Below are 10949 nucleotides of genomic sequence, written 5' to 3'. Positions count from 1 at the left end.
GGCACAGCCAATCAACTCAAAGTAGTTGGGAGACTGTTATAGCATAGACCAGTGCTGTCCAACTGGCGGCCCGCGGGCCCCCCTCTGTGTGGCCCCCCACCTGTCTGGCTGCTTTGATGCCTTACCTTTGAGTAAGCATTAAATGGTATCAGTACTGAGATTAACTGCCCCCCCTGCATGGTTCTCACCTCAGATTCAGGCTGTAATCCCTCTGTATTGTTTTAAAAATGTAATCCCCTGTGTTGTTCACACCTTTTAATCTCTGCATTGTTCAACCCCTGCAGTGTTCACACCTCAGGCTCAGACTGTAATCACCCACATTGTTCACTTCTTCACACCTCAGACATAGGTACTGTAGGCAGAGTATGGCACATACAGCCAGCATAGGGCAGGGAGGGTATGGCACACACAGTCAGGGTAGGGCAGGCAGAGTATGGCACATACAGGCAGGGTAGGGCAGGCAGAGTATGGCACACACAGGCAGGGTAGGGAAGGCAGAGTATGGCACATACAGGCAGGGTAGGGCAGGCAGAGTATGGCACACAGAGGCAGCATAGGGAAGGCAGAGTATGGCACACACAGACAGGGTAGGGAAGGCAGAGTATGACACACAGAGGCAGCATAGGGAAGGCAGAGTATGGCACACACAGGCAGGGTAGGACAGGCAGAGTATAGCACACACAGACAGCATAGGACAGGCAGAGTGCTGCCTGTGTGTGCCATACTCTGCTTGCCCTATGCTGCTTGTGGGAGGTGAACCTGGCAGGGGTTTGTTGTGGGAGTTTGTTAGCAGTTGGAAATAGCCATTAAATGGTCCCTAAGGTGTGTAATTATGTACTGGGGGTTGCTGTGCTATCCACAGGGGAGGAGGAGGCATATGGAATTTAAGGGTGTGTCTTAATATGACATAATTCTTTCACATATGAATGATGGTTGATATCCCCACAGTAAGGACCAAGCATTTGGGATTTTGCTGTGCTACCACCATTGTGATAAAATAGGTGTGGTTTGAAGTGGGTGTGGTTTCAAAAAGGGGAGTGGTCAAAACTGGCTTCCATTAGCGGCCCTCCACCATGTATGCTAGAGAAATTCCGGCCCTCGGCACTGTAGAAGTTGGACAGCACTGGCATAGCCCATTCTTAGCAACTTTGCAATTGGTCTTCATTATTTTTTTTTTTTTAGATTTTTGAATTATTTGCCTTCCTCTTCTGATGCTTCCCAGCTTTCAAATGGGGGTCACTGACCCTGGCACCCACATAACTATTGCTCCGTGAGGCTACAATTGTATTGTTATTGTTTATGTCTATGACTTACTGTATCTTTCTATTTAGGCCCTCCTTCATTCATATTCCCGACTCTTGTTCAAACAACTGCCTGGTTGCTAGGGTAAATTGCACCATAGCAACCAGAACAAAACTAAAAATAACTTTCAGAAGTATCTGGCCATCTTCACCTAATCTCACCCCAGGGCCGCCATCAGGGGGGCACAGGGGGGACAGTCGTACTGGGCCCAGATGATTCTCTCTTTAAAGGGGGTTCAGCCGTGATACAGTTTTTTTATAATATCTTAGGGGGATCTGGCTACCAATGTTTTAGGGGGATCTGGCTACCAATGTTTTAGGGGGATCTGGCTACCAATGTTTTAGGAGGCCCTGGCTACCAATGTATTAGGGGGATCTGGCTACCAATGTTTTAGGAGGCCCTGGCTACCAATGTATTAGGGGGATCTGGCTACCAATGTTTTAGGGGGATCTGGCTACCAATGTTTTAGGGGGCCCTGGCTACCAATGTTTTAGGGGAATCTGGCCACCAATGTTTTAGGGGGATCTGGCTACCAATGTTTTAGGGGGTCCCTAGCTACCAATGTTTTAGGGGGCCCTGACTACCAATGTTTTAGGGGGTCCTTGGGTACCAATGTTTTAGGGAGGCCCTGGCTACCAATGTTTTAGGGGGTCCCTCGCTACTATTGTTTTAAGGGGCCCTGGCTACCGATGTTTTAGGGGGTCCCTAGCTACCAATTTTTTAGGGGGATCTGGCTACCAATGTCTGTGTGTCCTTTGTACTGATGGGAGGGGTCACTGGGGGAGGGGCCATTGGGGGGAGATCTTGTTGTGAGGGGCCCCGTGATTTCTGATGGCGGCCCTGTCTCACCCTACTGGCCTTCAGGCCAGTCAATCTCATTAATGCCTTGACCCCCCCCTCAAGTCTCACAGTTTAGGACCCGCCCCTTCCTGTACTTACTTGCCCAGGTCTCCATAATGGTTGTAGAACTCCATGTGGTTGCAGGCCTGGATCCAACCTATCCTCCACGTCTCCTTCAAGGCAACGGGAGGCACTAAGATCTGGGCCGTGGCTCTGAAGTGAGGCGTCCTGTACCTGAGGACCACGTTGGACGACTCGTCGATGGTGGTGGGGGTGGAGTCGATGGAGGCCTTGAGATCCAGCACGGCGATGGACTCTCTCAGGACCTTGGGCTTGCAGCTCAGGCTTTGAATGCATCCCATGGTATTAAGCACCAGCGCAATCTCCAGCAGGTTCAGGCAGTCCTGGGGGAGGCGCCGCATGGAAAGGTGGTAGTGGCTTCTAGTTTCCAGGGCAGAATCGGGCGCGAGGTCGTCCTGGTGGCGGCGGCTGCTGATACGTCGGGGCCCCCGTGCTACATCCATAGAGATGGAATTGCGGGCATCTCAGTGGCGGCAGCAACGTGCTGGTCCCACCGCCCCCCAACTTGGTACCTGGAAAATAGTTATTATCATTATAGTTATATATGTAGGGCCTACTACAGAATCATCTCATGTTTTTAAAGGACAAGTAAAGCTGCTTTTGTATTAGCAGTAAGCAGGAATGAATTACCGGGCCCCAAGCAGTGGCGTAACTATAGAGGAAGCAGACCCTGCGGTTGCCGGGGCCCTTTATAGAAGTGAAACCCCCCCCCCCCCCCCGCCACAGCCGCTTTCCTAGGGAGAGGGACGCAGCAGGGGGTGGGGGAGTCCAGGTCGAGGCCCGGTGCACCCTAGTTACGCCATTGGCTCAAAGACCTGAAACTGAGAATTAAAATAGTCCCCAGACTCCCAAAGGTTGGATAAAATGATGCGCAGTACGGGAATAAAATCATGCAGTTTGCAGGGAAGCACAATGCATCTACATTTACGCGCCTTAGCAGAAACATGTGCGATCAGCCCGAAAGGAAATCATTTACACGGGCCGGTCCCTTGCTTCCTGTGCCTCAGCCATCCAGGTTCTAATATTGCACCTCTTTTTGCAATGGGCCTGCCCCACTGTTAATCTAGCCCCGCCAGGAGCCTTATGCTGCTGACATTACAGCCCCTCCCCATCAATTGAACTTCCTGCTTCCTCCATTGTGGCCTTCTTCCTCCTTGGTGCCGACAAAAGAACCGCCATGCTTGGGGCGCAACATGCACTCCCCCCACCCCCCCCAAAAGGCGGACCAAAGACAAATATATTTTAGTATTATCTTGCCCTTTAAATTCTGTAATAATAACCTATATATGGGAGCGAAAACTTTCTGCAATTTTTTTTTTTACATGCATTTGCCCTATAATTCCCCGGACTGGGCCCATTGGTACCCAGACGCCCTTAGCCCTATCAGGGGACATATAGGGACCCCTCAGTAGTGCCACTCTCACCATAGAGACTGCAGCAGATATAGCAACCGACACGTCTATCCTCATGTGAACCCCTTACTTTTTCACATCGGTGGCCTGCCTTGGGTTTGGGGGGGGCCCATTCTATTCTCCCGACAGTGGCCAATATGGGTGCCCATTGCCGTTCCATTGCTTTCATCTCTTTCTCATTACCTTTTCCTCTTGTTTCCAGTTTTTGACCTGCTGTTTCTCCTTATTGGGCAATTATTTTTGAATTGTACCCACGGTGGATATTTCAGGTATGCTACGGTATATTCGGTACCCCCTCCTTTCTATTTAGCTGACTGTATTCCCTTCTACGGCAGATTTTCAACTCAGCATTTCATTGAGTCTCTAGCATAATGCAGCACACTCCATCCATCCGCCGCTGCCCCCGGCTATTGCACTGATACATCATGAAATATATATATATATACAGGCACATTTATATGAATGAAGTGGGGGAGACCCCCCTCACTATAATATTCCCCTCCTATTAATGAAGTGTAATTAGAGAGAAGGGCTTACAATAATTACCCTAGGGGTTGTACAAGGACAGGCTAATTGATTATATGTAGCCCCCCCCCCCTAAGGTTAATCAAGTTTGGGAATAATTTACCAGCTGTCAGTGAATGATGAGTGGGATAGGGGGTGGGGGACCCTCTGAAAGTTGCACAGACAGGATGAGATAGTGGAGGGGGGGGGTCAGTACCTGTGAGAATGTTGGCATCGGTGATAAAGATTGCCCCCCGTTCCAGTTGAGAGGTGGCGGTGTCCCGTCTCCTGCGGGTCTTTCAGCCTTCGTGTCTCCCCAGTAGATTTTCATGGAGGGAGGGGGGCTTACCTGCTTGATGCCCCTGTAGCCACCAGCCGGCTGATCTTGCCACCGGCAGCCTCTATGACAGTGCAAAGGGATTAGCAATGTAAGCCAAAGCAGACAAGGGGAGGGGGGCTCCCCAATCACCCCCCCTCTCTCTCTGGATCCTGAGAGTAGCACGGAATCCTCCTGCTGCCTGATTGCTGCTGCCCTTGTCACTGCATCTTATTTTAAACCTTGTCACTTCTCTTCCCCTTTACATCTAACCCCACTCCCTCCTCTTCCTCCTCCCCCCTCCTTAAAATAAGCACACCCCACCCTCCCACAGGCGGCTGCCACTGCCGCCACTGGAAACTTTGCAGGAGGGACGGCGAGCAGAAGCATGGTGCTCCCCACAGGGCTGTCCCCCTGCTGTGCCCCCCCTTTCCCAACCCCCCAACTTCTCTCTCTCTCTCTCTCTATATATATATATATATATATATAAAATAAGTTCTCCAATGGAAAGCCTTCTATTGGTAGCCTCCCCAAACAAAAATGTCCCCCTCCTTCCCTTTGGGGGGGATCAGTAGTGCAGAATGGGGAGGCTCGGCAGCCCCAGATTACCGCACAGCGAAGCCAAAGCCGGGCAGTTTCTGGTGATTGGCAGCTGCATATCCCTTTAGCCTAAGGGGGAGGCTGCCCCCCTGTGTATGAGGCTCAGCGCTGTCCCTTTGCACCTCTGACTGTCAGCCCGATCTGCCTGCATCCCATCAACTGCCCCCTCTCCTGCCTCTGGCGTAAAGCTGCAGTACTTGGCTATTAAGCTGCCATTTCCTCCGCTCTGCTCTAGGCGTCCTGGGTACTGTAGTTTTTTTTTTTTGTATTAGCTTTCCCCTCCTCTAGCAGCAGTTGGTGTTACTATCCCTGCTCTGCGGAGCACACCGTGTTCTGTTCATTAATCATGAGCCCCCTGTTCTACCCAGGAGTCCGCTCGTCTGCCTTATCATTATTATTATTATTGCTGGGGAACTGCTCCTGTAGGAAATCATTACTTTCTTATATTGCTATGAACTCCGTGCCTGGGTGTTTTTAAAGGGGAACTGCACCTAAAAGCTGGGGGGGTTGCCTAATGGCTTTTTCTACATTGTTTCTGGAGTCAGAACCAACACTGCTTTCTTTAACAATTCTATTTCTATAGGTGAGATTTCTAAAAAAAAAATAGTTGTAACCAGCCAACAATGAGGGGGTCCCCTTCACAATCTGGAGCTGCTACACCCCTCCTCCAAGGGGCCAACAAGGGTCAGGTCCAGTCCGACCCTGCCAGCCACCCAATTTTCCTATACTAATTTATGACCTCTAGGTGCAAAACTACCTACAGGCACGGACTGGCAATATGTGAGTTCAGGCAATGCCAGGGGGGCTGTAAGGTGCCACAGACAGTCACTATTTACTGGGCTGGGGGGGTGTTTGTGCCTCTGGGTACTGGGAATGCCAGGGGGGCTGTAAGGTGCCACAGACACTCACTATTTATTGGGCTGGGGGGCTGTTTGTGCCTCTGGGTACTGGGAATGCCAGGGGGGCTGTAAGGTGCCACAGACACTCACTATTTATTGGGCTGGGGGGCTGTTTGTGCCTCGGGGTACTGGGAATGCCAGGGGGCTGTAAGGTGCCACAGACAGTCACTATTTATTGGGCTGGGGGGGGGCTGTTTGTGCCTCTGGGTACTGGGAATGCCAGGGGGGCTGTAAGGTGCCACAGACAGTCACTATTTACTGGGCTGGGGGGGCTGTTTGTGCCTCTGGGTACTGGGAATGCCAGGGGGGCTGTAAGGTGCCACAGACAGTCACTATTTACTGGGCTGGGGGGGCTGTTTGTGCCTCTGGGTACTGGGAATGCCAGGGGGGCTGTAAGGTGCCACAGACAGTCACTATTTATTGGGCTGGGGGGGCTGTTTGTGCCTCTGGGTACTGGGAATGCCAGGGGGGCTGTAAGGTGCCACAGACAGTCACTATTTACTGGGCTGGGGGGGGGCTGTTTGTGCCTCTGGGTACTGGGAATGCCAGGGGGGCTGTAAGGTGCCACAGACAGTCACTATTTACTGGGCTGGGGGGGGGGGCTGTTTGTGCCTCTGGGTACTGGGAATGCCAGGGGGGCTGTAAGGTGCCACAGACAGTCACTATTTATTGGGCTGGGGGGGCTGTTTGTGCCTCTGGGTACTGGGAATGCCAGGGGGGCTGTAAGGTGCCACAGACAGTCACTATTTACTGGGCTGGGGGGGCTGTTTGTGCCTCTGGGTACTGGGAATGCCAGGGGGGCTGTAAGGTGCCACAGACAGTCACTATTTACTGGGCTGGGGGGGCTGTTTGTGCCTCTGGGTACTGGGAATGCCAGGGGGGCTGTAAGGTGCCACAGACAGTCACTATTTACTGGGCCGGGGGGGCTGTTTGTGCCTCTGGGTACTGGGAATGCCAGGGGGGCTGTAAGGTGCCACAGTCAGTCACTATTTATTGGGCTGGGGGGCTGTTTGTGCCTCTGGGTACTGGGAATGCCAGGGGGGCTGTAAGGTGCCACAGACAGTCACTATTTATTGGGCTGGGGGGGCTGTTTGTGCCTCTGGGTACTGGGAATGCCAGAGGGCTGTAAGGTGCCACAGACAGTCACTATTTATTGGGCTGGGGGGGCTGTTTGTGCCTCTGGGTACTGGGAATGCCAGGGGGGCTGTAAGGTGCCACAGACAGTCACTATTTATTGGGCTGGGGGGGCTGTTTGTTCCTCTGGGTACTGGGAATGCCAGGGGGGCTGTAAGGTGCCACAGACAGTCACTATTTATTGGGCTGGGGGGGGCTGTTTGTGCCTCTGGGTACTGGGAATGCCAGGGGGGCTGTAAGGTGCCACAGACAGTCACTATTTATTGGGCTGGGGGGGGCTGTTTGTGCCTCTGGGTACTGGGAATGCCAGGGGGGCTGTAAGGTGCCACAGACAGTCACTATTTATTGGGCTGGGGGGGCTGTTTGTTCCTCTGGGTACTGGGAATGCCAGGGGGACTGTAAGGTGCCACAGACAGTCACTATTTATTGGGCTTGTGGGGAGCTGTTTGGGCTTCTGTGTATTGAAATGCCAGGCCCCCTTGATCCAAACCTGGCCCCCTATGACATTTTCTATTAACACATATAGAAGCTGTATCCCACTGAGAACTCTATACGTTCTGGGTCCAAAGACAGCCACAGGGTCTGATTACTCAAACGTTAAACCCCTGGAGCTTGTACTACTTTAAACTTGTGTTCTTTGCTGAATTGCCTGTTGTGCCTTCTTTGATACACATCCTGCTCAGAGTAAGCTCTAGGGGGCGCAAGTGAGATACAGAAAGTGTAATTGGCTTCTAATAAAATTACCTCTAATGTGTGTGAATATGATAGGCAATAGATAATAATGATAGCTATAAGCTCCACTGGGGCAGGGGCTGATGGGAATGGGATAGGGACCTTAGATTGTAAGCTCCACTGGGGCAGGGGCTGATGGGAATGTGATAGGGACCTTAGATTGTAAGCTCCACTGGGGCAGGGGCTGATGGGAATGTGATAGGGACCTTAGATTGTAAGCTCACTGGGGCAGGGGCTGATGGGAATGTGATAGGGACCTTAGATTGTAAGCTCACTGGGGCAGGGGCTGATGGGAATGTGATAGGGACCTTAGATTGTAAGCTCACTGGGGCAGGGACTGATGGGAATGTGTTAGGGACCTTAGATTGTAAGCTCACTGGGGCAGGGGCTGATGGGAATGTGATAGGGACCTTAGATTGTAAGCTCACTGGGGCAGGGGCTGATGGGAATGTGATAGGGACCTTAGATTGTAAGCTCACTGGGGCAGGGGCTGATGGGAATGTGATAGGGACCTTAGATTGTAAGCTCACTGGGGCAGGGGCTGATGGGAATGTGATAGGGACCTTAGATTGTAAGCTCACTGAGGCAGGGGCTGATGGGAATGTGATAGGGAGCTTAGATTGTAAGCTCACTGGGGCAGGGGCTGATGGGAATGTGATAGGGACCTTAGATTGTAAGCTCACTGGGGCAGGGGCTGATGGGAATGGGATAGGGACCTTAGATTGTAAGCTCACTGGGGCAGGGGCTGATGGGAATGTTACCACTGGCAGTAACCAAAGAGGCAAAGCACCCTGAATATCTATGGGAGTCATTTGTGCAATATGGTGCCTGTCCTGGATTGATGTCTGTCCCCTCTTGGGCATAAGGCTGACATGGCATGTTCTACCCTGTCACTCTCGATTAGACAGCCACAGTCTTTATACCAGGCAGAAGTATATGGAGAGACAGCAGTGCAGGGCTATTTTATTTCAATATTAACTGGGTCTCTGGGTGGAGGTCTGCTACTTGGACGCCCAACCATAGCTGCCTTCTGAGATGGGCTTGATGGGGGTGAGGGTCAATAGAGACCTCATAATGTTAAATAGACATTCCTTCTGTTTTCCCTGCATTACTGTCCTGCATTTCTGAAGTCCTGGGTTTGATCCCAACCAGAGACCATGGTAGCTTTCATGTTCTGCTCTAGGTGCTCTCTCTTCCTTGTTCTAGGGTGGAAAGTAGGTCATGGGAATAGGTAGTATTGGGTCATGAGATAGGGGTCAGATGCAAATACGGTAAAGCTGATATGGCCATAAGTATGGATGGAGCCCCAGTGAGCTTACAATCTAAGGTCCCTATTACATTCCCATCAGCCCCTGCCCCAGTGGAGCTTACAATCTAAGGTCCCTATCACATTCCCATCTGCCCCTGCCCCAGTGAGCTTACAATCTAAGGTCCCTATCACATTCCCATCAGTCCCTGCCCCAGTGAGCTTACAATCTAAGGTCCCTATTACATTCCCATCAGCCCCTGCCCCAGTGGAGCTTACAATCTAAGGTCCCTATCACATTCCCATCAGCCCCTGCCCCAGTGAGCTTACAATCTAAGGTCCCTATCACATTCCCATCAGTCCCTGCCCCAGTGAGCTTACAATCTAAGGTCCCTATTACATTCCCATCAGCCCCTGCCCCAGTGGAGCTTACAATCTAAGGTCCCTATCACATTCCCATCAGCCCCTGCCCCAGTGAGCTTACAATCTAAGGTCCCTATTACATTCCCATCAGCCCCTGCCCCAGTGAGCTTACAATCTAAGGTCCCTATTACATTCCCATCAGCCCCTGCCCCAGTGAGCTTACAATCTAAGGTCCCTATCACATTCCCATCAGTCCCTGCCCAGTGAGCTTACAATCTAAGGTCCCTATTACATTCCCATCAGCCCCTGCCCCAGTGGAGCTTACAATCTAAGGTCCCTATCACATTCCCATCAGCCCCTGCCCCAGTGAGCTTACAATCTAAGGTCCCTATCACATTCCCATCAGTCCCTGCCCCAGTGAGCTTACAATCTAAGGTCCCTATTACATTCCCATCAGCCCCTGCCCCAGTGGAGCTTACAATCTAAGGTCCCTATCACATTCCCATCAGCCCCTGCCCCAGTGAGCTTACAATCTAAGGTCCCTATCACATTCCCATCAGTCCCTGCCCCAGTGAGCTTACAATCTAAGGTCCCTATTACATTCCCATCAGCCCCTGCCCCAGTGGAGCTTACAATCTAAGGTCCCTATCACATTCCCATCAGCCCCTGCCCCAGTGAGCTTACAATCTAAGGTCCCTATCACATTCCCATCAGTCCCTGCCCCAGTGAGCTTACAATCTAAGGTCCCTATTACATTCCCATCAGCCCCTGCCCCAGTGAGCTTACAATCTAAGGTCCCTATCACATTCCCATCAGTCCCTGCCCAGTGAGCTTACAATCTAAGGTCCCTATTACATTCCCATCAGCCCCTGCCCCAGTGGAGCTTACAATCTAAGGTCCCTATCACATTCCCATCAGCCCCTGCCCCAGTGAGCTTACAATCTAAGGTCCCTATTACATTCCCATCAGCCCCTGCCCCAGTGAGCTTACAATCTAAGGTCCCTATCACATTCCCATCAGTCCCTGCCCCAGTGAGCTTACAATCTAAGGTCCCTATTACATTCCCATCAGCCCCTGCCCCAGTGGAGCTTACAATCTAAGGTCCCTATCACATTCCCATCAGCCCCTGCCCCAGTGAGCTTACAATCTAAGGTCCCTATTACATTCCCATCAGCCCCTGCCCCAGTGAGCTTACAATCTAAGGTCCCTATTACATTCCCATCAGCCCCTGCCCCAGTGAGCTTACAATCTAAGGTCCCTATCACATTCCCATCAGTCCCTGCCCCAGTGAGCTTACAATCTAAGGTCCCTATTACATTCCCATCAGCCCCTGCCCCAGTGGAGCTTACAATCTAAGGTCCCTATCACATTCCCATCAGCCCCTGCCCCAGTGAGCTTACAATCTAAGGTCCCTATCACATTCCCATCAGTCCCTGCCCCAGTGAGCTTACAATCTAAGGTCCCTATTACATTCCCATCAGCCCCTGCCCCAGTGGAGCTTACAATCTAAGGTCCCTATC

The 10949-nt window shown here is 51.7% G+C and overlaps 1 protein-coding gene across 1 annotated transcript in view; it reads right to left on the bottom strand.

The window, feature by feature from the left end:
* fam78a (family with sequence similarity 78 member A) overlaps window positions 1–4586 on the bottom strand; it is a 14747-nt gene extending 10161 nt beyond the window's left edge. The window contains exons 1-2 of the mRNA NM_001127108.1: window positions 4357–4586; window positions 2242–2735 (exon numbers count right to left, since the gene is read on the bottom strand). Of these exons, the coding sequence (NP_001120580.1) occupies window positions 2242–2504 (263 nt within the window). The 5' untranslated portion in view covers window positions 2505–2735; window positions 4357–4586. The remainder of the gene's footprint in view (window positions 1–2241; window positions 2736–4356) is intronic.
* Between the last annotated feature and the right edge of the window lie 6363 nt (window positions 4587–10949).

Source organism: Xenopus tropicalis, chromosome 8 (assembly GCF_000004195.4).
Source record: "Xenopus tropicalis strain Nigerian chromosome 8, UCB_Xtro_10.0, whole genome shotgun sequence".
Lineage (NCBI taxonomy): Eukaryota > Metazoa > Chordata > Amphibia > Anura > Pipidae > Xenopus > Xenopus tropicalis.
Note: the sequence above shows the minus strand (reverse complement) of the source record. Positions and strands in the feature narration are given on the sequence as shown.